Source organism: Macrobrachium nipponense, chromosome 41 (genome assembly GCF_015104395.2).
Source record: "Macrobrachium nipponense isolate FS-2020 chromosome 41, ASM1510439v2, whole genome shotgun sequence".
Lineage (NCBI taxonomy): Eukaryota > Metazoa > Arthropoda > Malacostraca > Decapoda > Palaemonidae > Macrobrachium > Macrobrachium nipponense.
Genome location: NC_061102.1, coordinates 28,526,528 through 28,546,984, shown reverse-complemented (window position 1 = coordinate 28,546,984; position 20,457 = coordinate 28,526,528). Strand labels below are relative to the sequence as shown.

General features: G+C 44.9%; 1 protein-coding gene across 5 annotated transcripts in view; it reads right to left on the bottom strand.

The window, feature by feature from the left end:
- The window catches only part of LOC135212640 (dnaJ homolog subfamily C member 22-like), a 78,659-nt gene extending 59,793 nt beyond the window's left edge, over window positions 1-18,866 (bottom strand). Inside the window, exon 1 of one of the 5 annotated variants that reach the window (XM_064246239.1) lies at window positions 18,823-18,866. Coding sequence is in view for 1 of the 5 variants with exons in the window: in XM_064246235.1 (XP_064102305.1) it covers window positions 18,401-18,489 (89 nt within the window). In the remaining 4 variants the exon portion in view is untranslated. The other 4 variants (XM_064246236.1, XM_064246235.1, XM_064246238.1 and 1 more) reach the window with 4 other exon arrangements.
- Between the last annotated feature and the right edge of the window lie 1,591 nt (window positions 18,867-20,457).

Sequence of the window (20,457 nt, the reverse complement as noted above, 5' to 3'; positions counted from 1 at the left end):
TAAAATCCGGGGGAATTCAAGTCGGAGACCTGTTCTACGGCGTGTTTCCCGATCATCTGATCTAACAGATCGTAAAGCACTTGTTGCTTTTCTCCCCGATAGGAAGGAGACATGTCCCTGGGTGTCGTAGACAGCGGGGGTGGTTCCAGGAACGGGATCCGGTAACCCTTCTTTAAGATGTCCAAGGACCATTCGTCCGCACCTCTCTCTTCCCAGGCTTGCGCAAAAAGCTGAAGCTGGCTCCAACCGGTGACTGAAGGACTTCTGCTTCACTTCTTGTTCTTGGCAAGCGCAGTGGCTCTGCCTCTGGAAGTGCCTCTTCCTCGAGGGGCTGGTCTCGAGGAAGAACTACCTCGAAAGGGCTTCGATTTCTTGAGAATCGAAACTCCCGAGGACGAAGGAACGCAGGTCTCCTTGAAGATTGTGCGAGGAGATCTTGCGTGGCCTTCTCCTGTAGGCTGGTAGCAATGTCTTTTACCATAGCCTGGGGAAGAGATGATCCGAAAAAGGAGCGAAGAGCAAATCTGCTTTTTGTGACGGAGAGACAGATTTAGCTGTAAAATTGCAAAAACAGGGATCTCTTCTTCAAGAGCCCTGTGCAAAAGTGAGCTGTAAGCTCCTCCGAACCATCTCTGACGGCCTTGTCCATACACGAATTACGCTGGACAGCTCCCCCAGACTAATCGAGTCGGAAAACTCCTAGACTTGGCATCCAGAACTCCCAAACACAATCTAGAAAGTTGAAGACCTCTAACATCCGAAAGAGGCCTTTAAGGTGGTAGTCCATTTCCGTAGTAGACCAGGAAACTTTCGAAGAGGACAGGTGAGACCTCCTCGAGGCATCCACAATGCTAGCGAAGTCTCCTTGAGCTGACGAGGGAAGTCTAATACCTACGTCTTCTCCCGTTTCATACCAAATGCCAGCCTTCCCACTAAGTCTCGAAGGTGGCAGGGCAAAAGAAGTCTTTCCCTGAGACTTCCTTTTCTCCATCCAGTCATGGACCTTACGAAGGGCCCTCTTAGTTGACAGTGACTTCTTCATTCTGACGAATGCCGAGACCTTGTTAATTTTGGAAGAAGAAAGTTGTGAAGGAGGAGAGCGAGGAGCTTCCGGGTGAAACGTCTCTCCAAACTCTGATTGAAGAAGGCGGGTCAAAACCTGGTAGTTCGGAAGAGACTGCGCCAAAGGTTTCTCATCATCCACTTCAACCGAAGCGTCGCTAACCTCTGCTTCCGACACAGGTGAAGTTGGAGGCAATAAGGCTGGACCAAGACTATCTGGTCTAAGTTTCCAAGAGGCGCGTTGCTGTGAAGTGGAAGGCAAAGCTGACTCATAATAGAAACTCCGGTCGTATCTCTAAGACCCGAAGTAACTTGCAAAGTCTCATCACAAACAGGTGGGAGGCGACGAAAATCCACATCTTCGTCCACCCGAGCGTCCGCTGGCGCACACCTGGCGTCCACTGGCGCACACCTGGCGTCCACTGGCGCATACCTGGCGTCCACTGGCGCACGCCTGGCTGCAACTAGCGCGGGATTGGCGTCCACTCGCGCGCTGCTGGCGTCCGCTGGCGCACGCTTGGCGTCCACTGGCGTGCGAATGACATTTACTAAAGCGCGCTTAACATCTCGTGCGCGCTCTGCTTCCGCTGGTGCACTCTTAGATGCCACTGGCGTTCGCTTGGCTTCCGACCGAGCGTCAGAACGTGAACTTGCACTGAAGCGTTCACGCAAGTATCGAGCTCTCGCACCGCAAGCTTACGAGCGGGTAATACCGCTTCATGCACAGAGCGAGCAAAATCCTCTTCACGTCCTCCAGAGGGCCGCTGGGGAGTCGCACGAACTCTAGCAGGCGAAGAAAGTGGAGAGATAGACGAGCGAGGAGATGGAGAGGGAGACCTTCTAGATCTCTTCACAGGCAGACGGTCATCCTTTCTCTGGGACGTGGTGCGTCCCTTTCTAGCAAGAGCATCAGCAAGCTGTTGCTGCAAAGAGCGCAGGGATCTTCTCAGTAGGAGAGGATTCCTTGTCAGGTGACGGGCTGATCCTGTGAGAAGACGAGGGGCGAGGGGACGCCTTCTTTCTTCTCCCAGAAACTGCCGTAGCACGCGCTCGAGAGCGACTGGGGCGCTCAACAAAGTCATCATCCGATGACTCCCTACGCTTCTTCTGTGGCGGGAAGGCTGCGAACACACTCTCAGGCGATGATCGCCTCTCGAGAGCCAAAAACTGGACGTGAAGCGTCACGGTCACCAACGCTCCTTTTCAGCGGCGTGAAATAGAATGAGAGCTCCACCCCTTGTGCGGGGAGGAAGCCTCTGAAGAAGAGAAACTCTTTCAGGAGGCGTGCACGCGCATGCTCCTGGCAGTCTGTGTAACGTCAAACAGATACTGCCGAAGGCACGTCAGATCGGTGGGCGTTTCCCCGTAACCCTCCTGCGGCTTTCGACATGCCCTCTCCCTGAAACCTGGGAGTCCGGCAGCGGTCTAGGCCTAGAGGCGAAATGGGGGGCGATCTGACGCACCCTCCACCAACGAAGGAGCACTGTCACTGCACTTTGCACCTTCACTTTTGCCTTCTAAGGCGAGCACTTTAGATTCTAAATTACGAATGACTCGACTAAGATAAGTGTAAGGGTATTACCCTCCACAGACACTGTTTCAGGGCCCGAACGGCAACACTACAGGGTTAGGAGTAGTGATTAAAGGAGGGTTAGTAGGAGAAACATGAACTTCCTGACGTTTACCTGAAACGCTCCTGGAGGAAGACCTCCTTAACCTATCGTTCAAGCTTACGCAGATAGGACTCATACGCTCTCCATCCAGAATCAGAAAGACACTCACATTCCTTGCAGCGACTTTCATACATACAATCATGCTCTCTGCAACTCTTACACAAAGTATGAGGGTCTACTGATGCTTTCAGTAGCCTACCTCGACAATCACTCTTGGTACAAAACCTGGCGCTAGCCGAACTAGAACCAGACATCTTATTTAAAGAGAAATCAAGCCAAAATCAATCAAATCCACAATTAACGTGTGCCTAGCCACCGATCCAAAAGTCAAGATACCAAAAAATCAAAAAGGGGTACTTATAGTAGCCAAGTTTCCTAAAATTCAAGACGGAGGTGCTGAAAATGTGTTTACAACACCGGCGACAGAAAAATTATGAATAGAAAATGGGAATGATTCCTGATACCCGTCCTCAGCAGGCGGGAATGGGTACTAACCACCTGACTCCCACTACGTGTGTCGTAAGTTTTTTAATTTCTGTCGGACTTTGGAAAATACAGCTATATATATATCTGACAGGTAAGTTTCATGAACAAATTGGATTTTTCGTAAGTAGGAACTTTCGTATGTCGAGGTTCCACTGTATATATATGGAAAAAGTGAGTACTCAAGCTCATTATCATGCATGAGTACACTGGGAGATCAGGATGAACTAGGAACATCCAGAGAGCTGACATGATCACATGCGTGTTATGTTACAGTATCGTATGCAGTGATCCCTCTCGCATGAACCCCAGATCTTGCAAGCACACAATCTGGAGATCATGCACGAGTTGTGCAAGTTGATAACACTGACTCTCCTATACATAACTTGTTGAAATATGAATGGAGAAACAATCTGAGACAGTTTTCTGCAGGTTGTGAACTATGTGGTTGTGCCATGGGCTAATCTGGAGAGAGCTTGACACACAAACACCTGTGCTAATCTACATTACTAATCCACATTGTGTGCTGAGCACCTATCCTCATGCACAGACTAAGTCCATATTGTGCGCTGAGAACCTATCCTCGTGCACAGACTAAGTCCAGAAGAGAATAAATGGAATTGGCTGGGACATGAAACGATAGTCAGGGAGGAAAGGGCGAACAGTTCTTGGCCCTCCTCCAATTCTTGCTAAAGCTTCTTTTCTTCTCGTTGAACAAACCAGGACTGCAGGATCTACTAGCGCAGACTAAACAAAAATGGTTGGCATCCTCCAACGCACAGGACAAGAGCCCACGCATCCACTAAGGCTGTTAATTTAGGAAATGTTAGTTTAGCATGTAACCCTTTATATTTTTCTTTGATTTATAGTGCTCTGGGTTGGGTTAAGTTGAAGGAGGAATTTTACTATTCCCAATCCTAAAAAACCTAAGTTTCGCATCAAGAATGCACAGAATCTTTAGAAGTAGAAAGAGATATCGGAAAAAGATACTTTAATTCCTAACCAAATACATAAACCAGATATTTTGCTTATGGATTAACTTTATGGATTTCTAACCATTATTATTGGCACAAAATGACATATTTAAAATAAAATAAACAAAAGACCAGAACAACATTACCTATACCATAAAAACCAAATTCTAACCCTCAACCATAAAATAAAACTGGTGGGTATTCTAGTACAAAGTACCCCCAGACTCCCAATAACTAAAAACCTTGATCCAAAGCAAAAAAGGATGGAAGGGATGCTTCCTAAGCTCCCTTCCCCTACACCAGGTCAACAACTGATAAGGGGCTCAACATACTGCATTCACTATACACTATCTCTATCTCTTTTAAATCGTGTAATGCAAAAACTGACTTGCATCTCCAAAAAGTCGCCTGAAGGATATCCGCCAGGGAGATATTAAGGATGTGGAAATCGCTTTGATTTCATGTGCCTTTACTTTGAGGATAGGCAGACATTCTTCACCTACTACTTGAGAATGTGATTCTCTACGTAATCACCTCCCTTAAGAAGAATGACAGGGCATTTTTTGATAGAGGACGTAAGGGGTCCTTTACTGACATCCCTAAGTTACTGGAAGGTCCTCTAGACATTTCCGTCCTCCTCAGGTAGAACTTCAGAGCTCTCACTGGACCCCTAATAACTCTGACAGACTCTTAATCATAAAAGAGCGAGGCCAGGGTCCATTGGGATTCTTGTTTTTGGTGAGAAAATTAAGAGAGTGAACAAATCCTGTCTCCTCCAGAGAACCTGATTTTCCTATCCATAGCTTGTAGTTCACTCACTCTTTCTGCTGTAGCTAATGCTACTAGAAAGAGGGTCTTCTTTGCCACATTTCTGAAGGTGGTTTCCTCCATTGGTTCAAAAGGAGCCTGAAAGCCATTTTAATGCTACATCTTGCTTCCAAGTCACTGATTCTGTTCCTCTTTTACTCATATAAAAAGATTTAACCAAATCTGCAATATCTTGGTTTGCAGACAAATCTATTCCTGTGTCCAAAAACAGAGTTGAGCATAGCTCTAAAGCCCTTTATCATTGATGCAGATACGCCCCTGGATTCTCTGAGAGAAAGAAGAAAGGCTGCAATTTCTGCTACAGTTGTCTTAGAAAATGAGATTCCCTTCTGTTTGTACCATGTGCGGAAGATTGCCCACTTATTCTGATGATAGACAGCTACAGAGGATTCATGCCCACATTCTATAACTGCCCTGAGTAATCTCTTGAGAGTTTGAATCCTGTCAGAGTATATAAGAAGGTTTCTTTAAATATCCTAAAATATCCAACTTCTGCTGGATAGGATCACTAGTCTGCACTGTTCCCGAAAATACATGCTGCGCCATCAAATTTGCTATATTTCCTTCTTCTGGTGCTGAACTCGCTGAAGAAGCAAAAGAGCCGTCTAGATCCTTGCTACTACCCTGTATTAGTCTGACATTTGGGGGCAGGCTGTTCCGCTGCTACTGCATGTTCGGCGGTCAATGGACTCTCCAATGGATGTTCAACCACTTCTAGGTGACTGGAAGAAGCTGGGCGCTTTTGGCACCGCCTGGCTCTCAGGCGCTACTTGGCGCGCGGGAGTCAACTGGCGCACTTCTGGGACAGCTGCACTACTAGGTGCCCATGAGCGCTTACGTCTATGAACAGGGGGAGAGCACGCAGGTGAGAATCTCTCTGGACTATTTAAAAAACTACACGAAGGTATAGCTTCTTAAGCATTCTTCCACGGGATTGCTGGCGCTGCAGAAACGTCAGTTGCAGACCTTTCCAATGGTCTAGTAGAATCACTATAGCCCCAATGGTGCCTCATTTTGGGCTGGAAGCCTTGGAACTAGAGGAAAGACAGTGCACTTCTGCAAAGATGCTTTTCCAATGACTGCCTGCTGTCATCACCTGGGATTTGGCAACAGGTGACACTGAGGGGGCGACTGCCCGTGGGCAGACCCTACTGACCTCCCTTGGGCTTCTGGTATGGCTTGCACTTCACTTTTGTGCTCCATTAGCACTTTCACTGATTGACCTAACTGAGACAATATTAAACAATAACTCAAACTAACTGTCAAATTTCATCTCCAAAGTGGCAACGGTGTTGGGGTTAAGAACCTGGGAGCTGGGACCAGGATTAGGAGAAATAGTAGAAGGGCTGGGAATGGGTAAAATTGTGGAAACAGAGACACTCAGAACTTCAACTGACCTATCTGATTCCTGAATAGCAGTCAATCTGCCTTGCTTAATACTAGCCTCCCTCTGTCTATCCCTTGCTAATCTAGATAGATGAGAAATTAAAATAAATTCCACTGCTTGTCCCATCCTTTACATTCCATTCAAGTCTTTTCTACAGAACAATTTTGCCTCCTATAGTTATCACAAATTGTATGAGCTTCATATTTAGCAGATGTTAAATCTAGTCCTGCAACCTTTGCGGCAATAAAGAATGCTAGATATGCTAGTGTAGGACATCATTGGTTAAAGTAATTGTCAAAATAAGTAATCTGTGTTAAATTTGTCAATTCTGATTAAACTTCTAAGGATTATTACAATCCCTATCTAAGTAAGTGCCGAATGGCTACCAAAATGAGTACTTCACTGATTTTCCAGGAAAACAGCAAAGAATTCAAATTTCGAATCAGCTGCTGACTCACAATCTTGTCGTAAGCCAGCAAAAACAAATTGAAATACCTGGCTCAGTTGTTCCTCTTCTTCCCAAACAAAAGAATTGCTACCGTGAATGTAGAATTTCAGCTGCTGATACTAGAAACTATTAACTATGTAATTAATTGGTAAGTTACATATGTGAAAAAAGCTGCAACAAAAGTAGGAACTAACTGGAATGAAATTACTTGGTAAGTTACTTATACTATGCAACCAGAAAAGTACTGAATCCCAAATTCAGCTGGTGCTCACAACCTATGTTGTAAGCCCACATAAACATATAAAAACTCTTTATGTACTCAGTTGCTCCTCTTCCTCCCTGAAAGTGGGTGGGGCTAGTTACCTACACAACAACAAGAGCACTGTTGATACTAGAAACTGATGGCTAAGTAATTACTTGGTAAGTTACTTGTATAAAACCACTCATTTTCATTGTCTCCTACCCCCATAAACAACAACTATAGGGGACCCTAGTGGGAAACTGGGGGTATTGGATAGGGAAAAACCCAAAACCAGAGTACTGTACCAGCATGGTAAGGACTGCATAAATAAAAGTATAATCAGCTGAGAAAATATATAAATCATGCATATCAATCACCAAATAATTTAGGGGGCATGAAAATATATCATGAGCAGTTGAAGAGATGTACCATCACATAACATGGGGCTCAGGGTCCTTAACTAGGTGGGAGTCTCATTCATCATTAAGTCCCTTACCTAAACTGACCTACAGAACCATAAGTCATTAGAGTAAAGTATTTAGTATATCATTGCATTGCATAACACACTGAACTTATTTACCTGGGGGAAAAAGCCCCACCTAACTTGACTTAGAAGACAACAAATAAAATGAAATATGGAAATTCATCTCAGCCTATCCTTCCACACCAGGTCCTAACCAGCCAGGGAGGCATCCAACTCTTACCTTAAGGTATGGAGATAGCACACACTCTACATATAAAGGTAAGAAGACACAGCTATAAGGTACAATTTCCTCTTGTCCCATTCCAAATCTAGGTAACTGGCTCTCTAAGCCAAGTTTAGTTTGTAGAGAGACATTTTATTAGTGGAAGGGATTGACTTAGATACTTCTAGACAGATAAAAGCTGTTTTACATCCATAAAATGAATCACGTACTTGAGATCTTCAAGGCTTCTAAATGACAGCCCTTGTTTCAATGAAGAAACATCCTAAAACTGGTAGATAATTGTTACATAACCAAATTAAAAAGGCTTCCACAAGGGCTCATTAATACTGCATAAACTACCAGCACCTGCCATCTTCCATGTCCATGAACCATAAAATGATATTGTTAAACTACAATAAAGTTTTGTACATACTTACCTGGCAGATATATACTTAGCTATAGTCTCCGACGTTCCCGACAGAATTTCAAATCTCGCGGCACACGCGACAGGTAGGTCAGGTGGTCTACCTTACCCGCCGCTGGGTGGCGGATGTACGAACCACTCCCGTAAGCTTGTCAGATTTTTCTCTTCCACCTGTCTCCTGAGGGGAGGCTGGGTGGGCCATTAATCGTATATATCTGCCAGGTAAGTATGTACAAAACTTTATTGTAGTTTAACAATATCATTTTTGTACATGAACTTCCCTGACAGATATATACTTAGCTGATTGGCACCCTTGGTGGAGGGTAAGAGACAGCTCAATAATACAGGTAAGACGGGAAACAACTAATGTTGTAGGATATAAAAACCTTGGTTTCTCACCTTTTCAGGATGAAGACTTCATAGATACTATCTCTGAGTCTGCATTGCCTTGAGAGCTACAGCTAGGACGTGACCTGATGCTGAAAGACTCTCGGATTCTACCACTGCGGATATGTGATCCCACCCCTATTGTGGTAGAATCCAAGTCGGATGCTGTCGAGGGACCTTGTCCGCTTACCTAACAAGATCCTTACCACTACCTCTGCAAGGATGCCAAAACCCACCAGACCACCTAACAAATACAAAGGGTTAATATTACGACAACAAGAGGTGCCTCCTGCAACCTCTTTCAGACAACCAAAAAACAACAATATAAAATATAGGGTAACATATAAAGAATTTACACAGGATAAGTTTCAGCTCCCTGCCCCAGCACCGAATCCGCCGATACGAAAGGACCCAAGGCGAAGCATTTATCATATGTGATTTTTACATCACATAGGTAGTGGTTTGCGAAAACCGATTGGCATCTCCAAAAAGTCGCCTCCATCAAGTTCCGCACAGACATATTTTTTCTGAATGCAAGCGAAGTTGCGATGCTCTCACCTCGTGAGCTTTCACTTTCAGTATTTTGTTTAAAAAAATGTTTTCTTCCTTACAAGCAACATGTGCCTCTTTGTAATAAGGCTTCTCAGAAAAAAGGAAAGAGCATTCTTCGACATGGGCCGAGTGGGGTCCTTTACAGAGCACCAAAGCACATCTTGATTCGCCTTAAGTGTTCCTTCCTCTTAAGGGAAAATACTCATAAATTCTCATAGGGCAAAGAGTTCTTAGGCTCTTCCCTACTAGAAAAAGATAAACTACGAACTTCAAAGCTCCTGGGCCAAGGCCGTGATGGGTTTTTCATTCTTTGCAAGGAAATTTGGAAGAAACGAACACACCATAGAATCTTCCTTAAACCCTACATTGCCCTCAATAGCTTGGAGCTCACTCACTCTCTTAGCTGTAGCAAGGTCCAAAAGGAAGATAGCCTTCTTCGTCAGATCCTTGAAAGAGGCTAAGCTAGGAGGTTCGAATCTAGACGATCCAAGGAATGTAGAACTACGTCTAGATTCAGTTTGGTACCACATGAGGACGCTTAATGGTTTCAAATGATCCTAATAAGATCATGCAAGTCCTTATCATCGGATATCTTTAAGCCTCTATGCGAAATACCGCCGCCAACATACTGCGGTATCCCGTTAATAGTTGACACAACCAGATGACATTCTTCCTTTGAGGAAAATAAGGAAATCCGCAATTTGGGTCACAGAGGTACTGGAAGAGGAAATGTTCTTCCTCTTGCACCAACGTCTGAAGGACATCCCACTTTGACTGGTATACACGCAAGGTGGAAGGTCTCCTCGCTCTTGCGATTGCTTTAGCAGCTGTTGCTGAAAAGCCTTTCTCTCTGACCAAACTTTGGACAGTCTGAAGCCAGTCAGACTGAGAGCGAGGAGATTTTTGTGGTACCTGTCGAAGTGGGGTTGTCTGAGTAGATCGCTCCTTAGCGGGAGCGATCTTGGAAGGTCCACCAACCATTCCAGTACCTCTGTGAACCATTCTTGGGCCGGCCAAAAGGGAGCGATTAAGGTCATTCTCGTTGAATCGGACTCTACGAACTTCTTGATGGTTAGCCCCAGGATCTTGAAGGGGGGAAAAGCATAGACGTTGAGTCCGCTCCAGTCTAGAAGAAGAGCATCTATTGCTAGTGCCTCTGGATCCGATATCGGAGAGCAGTAAGGATCCAGCCTCTTGTTCTTTGACGTGGCAAAGAGGTCTATGTGTGGCCTGCCCATAACTTCCACAGGCTCTGGCATACATCCAGATGAAGGGCCCACTCTGTGGGAAGGACCTGATCTTTCCTGCTGAGGAGATCTGCTCTTACTTCCTTTCTCCCTGCACGAACTGGTGAGAAGCTTGATTCCTCTTTCTTCTGCCCACAGAAGAAGGTCTCTTGCTGTCTCGTACAGGGAGAAGGAATGCGTCCCCCCCTGTTTCCTGATATATGCCAGAGCTGTAGTGTTGTCCGCGTTGACCTGCACTACCGATCTTCTGACTTTGGGCTCGAAAGCCTTCAGAGCCAACCACACAGCCATCAACTCCTTTCTGTTGATGTGCCAGGCTTACTGGTCCCCCACCCAGGTACCTGACACTTCGCTGGTTCCCAGAGTTGCACCCCACCCCGTGTCCGACGCGTCGGAGAACAACACCAGGTTGGGGGTCTGTGATTGAAGAGACAGTCCCTTCGCAAAGAGGTTTTGGGATCTGTCCACCATAAGAGATGTTTCTTGATGTCCTGGATAACGACAGGGAGAACACGTTCCAAATCCCTGAGAACGACGACTCCAATTCCGATGAAGAAGAATTGGGCGGTCTCAGGTGCAACCTTCCTAGGGAAACGAATTGCTCCAGCGAGGAGAGCGTCCCCAGCAGACTCATCCACTCCCTCACTGTGCATACTTCTTTCCCTAAGAAGGTTGTTACCTTCGAATCCTCGGGCTATCCTTTCCTGCGAGGGAAAAAGCCCTAAAAGAACTCAGAGAGTTCATCTGTATCCCGAGATACACACACTCTTGCTCGGGGAATTAGTGACGACTTCTTGAAATTGACGAGAAAGTCCCAAAGCCTTCGTCAATTCTAAAGTTACTTGTAAGTCCTTCAAACAACGATCTTCGAATTGGCCCTTATTAGCCAATCGTCGAGGTACATGGATATCCTCACCCCTTTCAAATGAAGCCATTGAGCCACATTCCTCAAAATCCCGTGAACACTTGAGGGGCCGTCGAGAGGCCGAAAAACACAGAGCCTGAACTGAAAAATTTTCCCCCCATCATGAATCTGAGAAACTTCCTCGAGGAAGGATGGATCGGTACGTGGAAGTAAGTGTCCTGTAAATCCAAGGAAACCATCCAGTCCCCCTGGACGAAAGTGCTGCCAGCACTGATGAAGGCGTTTCCATCGTGAACTTCTTCTTTTCTACGAAGAAGTCAGGGCGCTTACATCCAACACCGGTCTCCATCCCCTGAGGACTTCGGAACTAGGAAAAGGCGGTTGTAGAAGCCCGATGAATGATGGTCTGTCACTAGTTCGATAGACCCCCTTCTCCAGCACTGATCTACTGCTAGATGGAGAGCTTGATTCATGATGGGGTCTCTGTACCTGGCCGTCAGTTCCCTTGGGATGGTCGTCAAGGGAGGTCTTTCGACGAAAGGGATGAGGTAACCTCTCCTCAAAATAGAAAGGGTCCAAGGATCCGCCCCTTTTTGGGCCCAGACTTCTGCAAACTCTAAGAGTCTGGCGCCCACCGTTGTTTGAAGGCTTCTTGCAAGTTATTTGGGGGCTTTAACAGACTTGGCGAAAGTCTTACCCTTCTTCGAAGGTCTACGACCTCTAAACGTAGAGGTTCTTGATGAAGACGCCCTCGAAAGGGTTCTCGAACACTTGCTTTTTCCTTCTTAGCCTTGGTAGGGAAGGAAGGGCGAGGTTTTCTTGCCGACTGTGCCAAAAGGTCCTGGGTGGCTTTGGCCGACAGTGATCTTGAAATGTCCTGCACTCGATGTTTAGGGAACAACTGAGCAGACAGAGGAGCAAAACAGCAAAGAAGACCTCTGGGTTCATGGGAGACAGACTTCGTTAAGAAGGAACAATAAACCGACCTCTTCTTCACGATCCCGGCCCCATACAGGGAGGCGATTTCACTCGCTCCGTCTCTTACCGACTTGTCCATACAAGACAAAACACACATAAGATCTTCTGGCGAATTGACTCTGGCACTTCAATTTTTCTTGGCTAGGACTCCCAACGACCAATCAAGGAAGTTAAATACTTCTAGCACTCTAAACATGCTTTGAGCATGTGATCCAATTCATTCATTGCCCAAGTCGTCTTAGCAGAGTTAAGGGCAGTTCTCCTTGTCGAATCTACCAGCGCCGAAAAAATCCGAATCAGCCGAAGACGGTAGACCCAATCCTAAGGACTCTCCTGTTTCATACCAGAAACCCACCAGCCGCGTTCCTGATAACTTCGAAAGGAGGAAAAGCGAACACTCGTTTTCCCCGCTTCTTCTTTGGAAGCCATCCAGGAACCAAAAACTCCTCAGTGCCTTCTTCATAGAAAGAGTTGGCTTCATCCTCACACAAGAAGAACTCTTCGCTGTCTTCGCCGTTGAAAAAGTGAGTGAGGAGAAGGAGGAGCCGTAGGAGAAAGGGAATCCCCAAAAACTTGCAAAAGTAGCTCTGTAAGCTTCGTGTAAGAAGACACAGCAGCAGAAGTGTTCGGTTCCTCATCCGAACCTTCTAGGACGTCTTGTCGAGGCGAGCGAGGAAGATCCTTAGGTGACGAAGGGATCCTAGTAGGAGTTGACGAGAGTTGGAGAACGCCCTCTCTTAGAAGAGTTCACATCCACTGGAGAATGAAGAGAAGATCTGGGATGCCTACGATGAGACTCCCTCTTCGAGGTAGACTGAATCTCAGCCGAAGGAGAGGTAGGGCTCCTACTCCGAGAATCCTCGGAAATATCCACAGGGCGCTTACGAGGAGGCGAGCGCCTACTATACTCTTTGCGCCTATCCCGAGGCGAGCGGCTGCCAGGAGAAGCGCCTATCGAGAGCAGAGCGCTTGCGCGGCTCTCCATACCTGTCCAGTTGCGTACGATCAACGGAAGTTCGACTGGAAGGCGAAATGCGCCTACTAGGAGAAGGCTGCTTGCGACTCTTGACGTCTAACAAGAGGGTAACATTCAGGAGAAGGGCGCTTCAAAGCTAACGAGCGCCTACTTGGAGAAGGGCGCTTCCGAGATTCCTGTTGTCTACCAAGAGACAAACGGTCAGGAGAAGTGCACCTAGAAGCGGGAGAGCGCCTACACGGAGAAGGGCGCTTTGAAAAGACTCTTGTTGTCTGCCCCGAGGAGAATAATCAGGAGTATGACGCCTTAAAAGAGACGAGCGCCTACTAGGAGATCGATGTGCAGTAGGCTCTTGGCGCCTACCTTGCGGGGAGCGGCTAACAGCAGGCCGTCTATCATGCACACGACTCCTACCAGACTCTTGATGCCTGTCAGGAGAGAAGTCACGATCCGACACTCGAGGAGAGTGACATCTGGACGAAGAACGCCTACTTGCATAAGGACGCCTTCTAGAATCTTGAGGCTGCTGAGGAGAAGTCTCACGCGAGGGAGTTGAAGAAATAGCGTGATGAGCAGGTGCAGTGCGCTTACCAGAAGCGGGAATCCAATCTGGAGAAAAAAACTTCTTTCTCCATAGAGCGTCTACCGATGTTTGGCGCCTTGAAGTCGAAAGAGAGCCAGGCGAGCGAGGAGGGCGCTCACGCGAGCCCCTACCTTCATACGAAAACCTCCATATGAAGGAGAACGCCTAAAACGAGGAGAACGATCCTCTGAAGAGCGGCGCCTAGATCTCTTGATCGGAAGAGAAACGTCCTTCTTCCTACGTGATCTAACTGCTAGAGAGTCTGCTAGCGCCGTGATCTGAGCTTGAAGTCCCGCGAGTACTCTCGTAGGCGAATCTTGTTGTTCTTCCTCGGAAGCAGGCGCGGAGCGCGGAGCGCGAGAAGAAGAACGCTCACAGGATTTCTTGGGTTTCTTCGCCTCCACCGACGATTCTTGGGCCGGGAAAACCTCCCGGACTAGAAGCCAAAGGACTGCAGGAGCCTTCCAAGCCCTCTTCAACGGGCGCGACGCATCCCGGGGAGTTCCAACCTCTCTTCGGAGAGGGAGACGACGAAGAGGAGAAGCATTGGCGTAGTAGCTCCTTCTTGTAGCGATCCGAGGCAGCCTGGGAGCGTACTTCAGGATCTGCCGAGGGGACGCCTGACCGGTGGGGGTTCTCCCTAGCCCTCTTGCGGCTTTCGACTTTCCTATTCCACTGGAACTGGGAGTCTGGAAGAGGTCTAGGCCTAGAGGCACTAAGGAGCCGGTCAGACGCACCCTCCACAACACTGGGGACACTGCACTGATCACTAACACTCTCCTTACCTTCCAACTGACGAATCTTCTGATCCATAGAACGAATCGTGGCTCTCAGAGCTGCCGCCTCCGAAGGCGAATCTTCGGCTTCGGTGCGGGGAGCAGGGGCTGCAACTTGGGAAGAAGGTTCTAATTCTACGTTAGCATTAGGATCCACATTCAACTCCCTCATTCTAGATCTACTAGAACTTCTAGAGGAAGCCTTACGCACTCTATCACGTTCCAACTTCCTAACATAAGAAGAGAGAGCCTTATATTCTTCTTCATTCATCCCTTACATTCACTACAAGGGTTAGCAAAAGAACATTCATTCCCCTGCATTTCATGCAAACCGTGTGTCTACCGAAGCTTTCGGCAACCTCACCTTACATCCTTCATTCACGCAAACCCTAAACAAAACCGAAGTTTTAACTACCGAATCTAGGTCAGACATCGTTAAAGAAAATCAAACTCAAAATCAAACCGGTCCACAATCAGCGTATGCCAAGCCAAACAAAGCGAATACGTCACCAAAAGAAGTCCAAATTAACTCCAGGCAAGCGAGAATCGAAAAACTATCGAGGAACCGACAACAGTTGTTATCGTTCCGCGACAGAGAAAAATCTGACAAGCTTACGGGAGTGGTTCGTACATCCGCCACCCAGCGGCGGGTAAGGTAGACCACCTGACCTACCTGTCGCGTGTGCCGCGAGATTTGAAATTCTGTCGGGAACGTCGGAGACTATAGCTAAGTATATATCTGTCAGGGAAGTTCATGTACAAAAAGATGCCTTCCTAGTAAAAAAAACTGTGATACTCATTGTTGGTTAGATATTAAAGTATTATTGCACTTATATTCACTGTCACCAACACCTTTAGCACCGTGACACAAGGGCCTCTTAGAAATTCTGCCACTCGTGTTTTTATCTTGCAAAATTTTCCCTCGTCTTCAGTGTCTCATCTCAAAGTTCTCATCCAAGTAGGTCTGGGTCTTCTGAATTCAGGTGTCCAGCTGCTACTATCATACACTCTACTCCCAGAAGTTGTGTGAAGACCATGTCCAACCCATCTCCATCTCTCTGTCATCATTATCTCATCTATGTAAAAAATTTCTGTCACTTCACTTATGGTATCATATCTAACTACCTTTCCATCAGACTCCCAAAATTCTTCTTAAAAGTTCCAATCTCAAATCTACACAATCTTTCTGAGATAGCTCAGTTGTCCTAACATGATTTACGCCCATAATTTAAAGCAATACAGATTGTTCTACACTTGCGTATGATCATCTTACTTTCGTACACAATGTCAGTCTCTGTAATATCCAAATCAGTTTCAGCCTGTTCAATGTTTGGTTTGCCTTTCAAGTCATAGTATTACTGGGAACAAGAAGTTAATATACTTTGTATTTTCAAAAATCGTCCAAAACATAAACAATTTCCACCTGTCAGATGAACCCCATTTCAATGCTGAAATACATAAATAAGCAATTCACATAATTCACTACAGATGTAGATTTGATAATTACCTCTTACATCTTCAATAAGCTAGCCTAATATTAATTTGGAATATCATGGTTAAAACATAAAGAGCTGGCATTAAACGTCCATGGGCCAAATTAGATATGGCCTTGCCTTTAAATGAAAGACATTCAAGGTGCAATTTTACTTTAAACCATCATCACATTTTGGACATGAAAAATATAATTTTCCAGTTATAAAGCATGCTTTGAATGATGCTAACATTTGTTCCATTTGCATATGATTTAATCAACTACACCTAATCTAACCTTGGGTATCAGGTCCTCATCCAAATGCATAATGTGTAGCTAGTTTATTGGGTAATTTGCAAATGAAATGACCATCAGAAATGTTCAAAGCCTTCATTACTATTTTACAACATTTCCAACTTATTCCATAATGATTTTAGTATTATTGATGAATTTGGCATAAAAAATTATTGAACTTTGTCTTTGAACTTTTTTGGGGGGAAATCCACCATATCCAAGATATGAATGTTCATATACTCACCATCATTGAAATATTTCTTTTGGGAAATCCACCATATCCAAGATATGAATGTTCATATACTCACCATCATTGAAATATTTCTTTTGGGAAATCCACCATATCCAAGATATGAATGTTCATATACTCACCATCATTGTTTTTGTTTATTTTAACACTGACACAGTGTGCCCTGATGGGTTTATTTTTCCTTAAAATTGCATTGTGGATTTGATAGGACTTTGTTTTCCCATAAATTGCATTGTGGGTAGTTACATAAAATATCTAGGAGTCATGTGACCAGGGGAAAATTTCACAGGTGTCAAACATTCGCTCCAGTCATTTGGTTCAGTCTTTCATGGAGTGAAGTTATGTCTACTCTGTGGTCCTATTGTAATTTTGATAATTTTTGGTTAATTCATAATTTTTATGGATATGAACCACAACACATGGATTTTTTAAGGTAACATGGAGTACTACATGCAATAGTGGAATGTTTATAGTGTAGTAAGCAATACTGAATAAATTTGGTTGTCAAGATAAAGGAGTGGCTATTGGTACGGTCGCTGCTAACCTCCTATAACCCCTGTGGCTAGCGCACACTGCGCAATATTACTGCTGCCAGTATGTAGATTGCAAAGAATCTTTAAAAATGAGGAAAAGGCATGAAGCACCATTCCGCCACCCCCTTACTGAAAGCAGATGTTAAAAAAAATGACAGTTAAAGTAATGTCACCTTCCAGTAGTGTGCCGTGTCAATAGCGCTGATCTGCTAAGTCCAGAATTGTGTCCTTTGTAACCAGTTGTTTTATTTTTACAAACGTTCCAACTCTCAGTTTTTCTTAAGTAATTATATATTTATGTTTTAATGTATTTTGATTATGATAGTAATACATGTGGGAAAAAGAGTTGTTTCTGTTGGATGTGGTCAGTGTGTAGGATAACTCAAAAACAACTCATTTCCTACATGAATTACTATCACAATCATTCAAAACACATTACAACACAGAAGAACATGTATAATTAGGCTATTTAAGAAAAATGGAGCTGGAACTGTTGCAAAAATTTACCTAAAACAAGCTAAATGTTTAAGCAATCAAGAGTAGCCTATAGCCTACTTAGTATAGGGTAAAATACCGAATGGTCACCTGGCGGCCAGGTCTACCATAGCGCGACCACCTTCCCGAAAATCGTTAATTATGGCATTAATTTGTGACTTATGAGAAAACTCTTACTTCAAGAGGAAAGTAGAGGTCTTACTTTGATGGATGCTGGCCCTTGACTAATGTCTATCCTGAGTTAAAGGACATGTTAAAGTACATTTTTGGGAAGGTGGTCACGCACGGTAGAGGCCAGCCATTCGGTATTTTACCTTAGCATGAACATAGCTCAAGCAGGTTAAGCTAGCTACTACCCGCATGGTACAGGGGTGGACCATGTATGATCAATATGTACAACCCCAAGAAAAGTACATTATAACGCGTCCTGACACCGGAGTAGAGGTCTTTAGCTCCGTTTCTCACCAACAACAAGTCGCGTCTGATTCCCATCTCCGATGTCAGGACGCGTTATAATGTACTTTTTTGGGGGTTGTACACATTGATCGTACATGGTCCACCCCTGTACCATGCGGTTTTTTACCCTAGGTAGCTAAGCTTAAGGTAGCTACCTAGGTATTTACCCTATTCTTCTAACCTAGTCCACCCCCAGTCTACCACCTAACTTCACACAGTATGAAAGATCTAGTTATTTTAACATTTGATCGAAAAGGAAAGTCTGCCTAGATTCAAGACTCATTACTTATAGGCTAAATAGTAGGTACTACTATGCTATGGGCTACCGCACCTTGGTCTTGGCCTCTTCTTGAAATCTAAATCGCCTCCAGCTATGTAACCCGTTGGGTTTACGACTTCAAATTCAGTCGTCTGAGGCATATGTGATGCAATAAACTTCCAGTCAATAACTCGTTGACGATCTAACAACTATTTGCACATAAACAATAAACACGCTAACGGTACCGTACCGTATTTTGACAGTAAGGGTCAGTGACTGCGACTGACAGGTTATTCGCTTCTAGAAAGAAGAAGAAACGTAAACAGTTCAAAATACGTGTCATTCAACACCACTACTAACATTTATCAATACTGCAAGGAAGGCAAAGGATCTCCGCACCGGTGCACGAGCTTGTTTAACACTAAAGCTTTGGGTCAGGGAAGCTAATTAATCTTTCAAAACAATCAATACAATAACCTTTCGTTATTCAATACTTTACGAAAGTTGTAGCCGGACGTGCGTGGGTGAGGAGCCAGAGTCAGACCCGGCTGTTCGACCGTGCTGTAATTATCTTGCATGATCACGTGATAAAACAAATAGCACAAGAACGTGGCGTTTTAATTATCTACTAGGATGATCTTTGTCATAATTTCTATTAATAAAAAAATATTACGCTAGTGTGTGATATGGAAAACTTTTACTGTAGCTTTGAAGGCAAAAGCTTACCGTTCGTACCCAGCTACATGTGAGCACTTCATTATTTCGAATGTTTCCTAGTGACTAATAACCATCGCAATTTGCACAACAAAAATGCAGACTTAGATGCGGAAAGATAACGTAGATAGAAGAAAGTAGGAGGATTTACATAATGCTTACCGAACACTACTTGTTGCTTTATTTGAATCTTCCGGCGAGATAGCGTCTTCCCGTTCCACCGCGAAGTGAAACAGTATACCTTGAATAATTCGAATCGAAAAAAGATAAGTTTTGTTGTATAATACACTCATTTGGAATGTTTACAACAGTCAATCGAACAAGAGACGTTTTCATAAGGGGCAACGGAAAAGACCTCCCACTTTCGACCCTTTGAACTGGAAGGTTAATTCCAAAAACAGTATCACCGCATTGCATTTCTTTAATGAATAAAACAATTACATACACACATACACACACACACACACACAAACACACACCACACACACACACACATATATATATATATATATATATATATATATATATATATATAATATATATATATATATATATATATACATTTCCAGGATTTCACACGGGGGGGGGGGGGGGGTGGGGGGGGGGGGGGGTCGTCAATTAGTGCCTTCCTTGGCCCAACGTGCGGGTGCCCATGCTCCAACCGTAAAATGGGTCACAACTGATGGGACCAAATCCTTTGCATGCCACTCTAACCATTACTACATTAAATGGCGGATATTTCACCTTTGTCTTGTTTTGCTGCCGAAAATGTGATCTCTTCTGGTAGTGTTACTCCATGATTCTTCTTCTTTCCCACCGTTATCCGCGCCTTTCCTTACATCCATCAGGCATGGTTTATTATTTGGCAAAGGGGTTTTTGCAACAACATACCCCTGCTGTCGTCAACCTAGGTTATTGGCTGTTCGCCTTTGACTAAAAAGTCTACCTGAAAGGCAGCAGTTTCCACAGTTATTGGCGGTGGGCCTAGCCTTTTACTAAAAAATAAGACTGCAAGGACGAGAAGCGGAGCTTTCAACGTGGTATGGCCGTTGGCAAGATTGCAAGGCAGCAGTTTCCATAGTTATTGGCGGTGGGCCTAGCCTTTTTCTCAAAAGTAAGACTGCAAGGCAGCAGTTACCACAGTTACTGGCGGTGGGCCTAGCCTTTTTCTCAAAAGTAAGACTGCAAGGCAGCAGCTACCACAGTTATTGGCGGTGGGCCTAGCCTTTTACTAAAAAAAGAAAGTAAGACTGCAAGGCAGCTGTGCCGTTTAGTCGCCTTTTACGACACACAGAACCTACGGTGGTAGTAGTTTTACACCCCTATACCACAGGGTGGTAGCGTTACTCCATGAATCATTATGGCCAAATGTAATGAACAGGAATTATGGTCAAATATATATTTTTAGTCAAAAC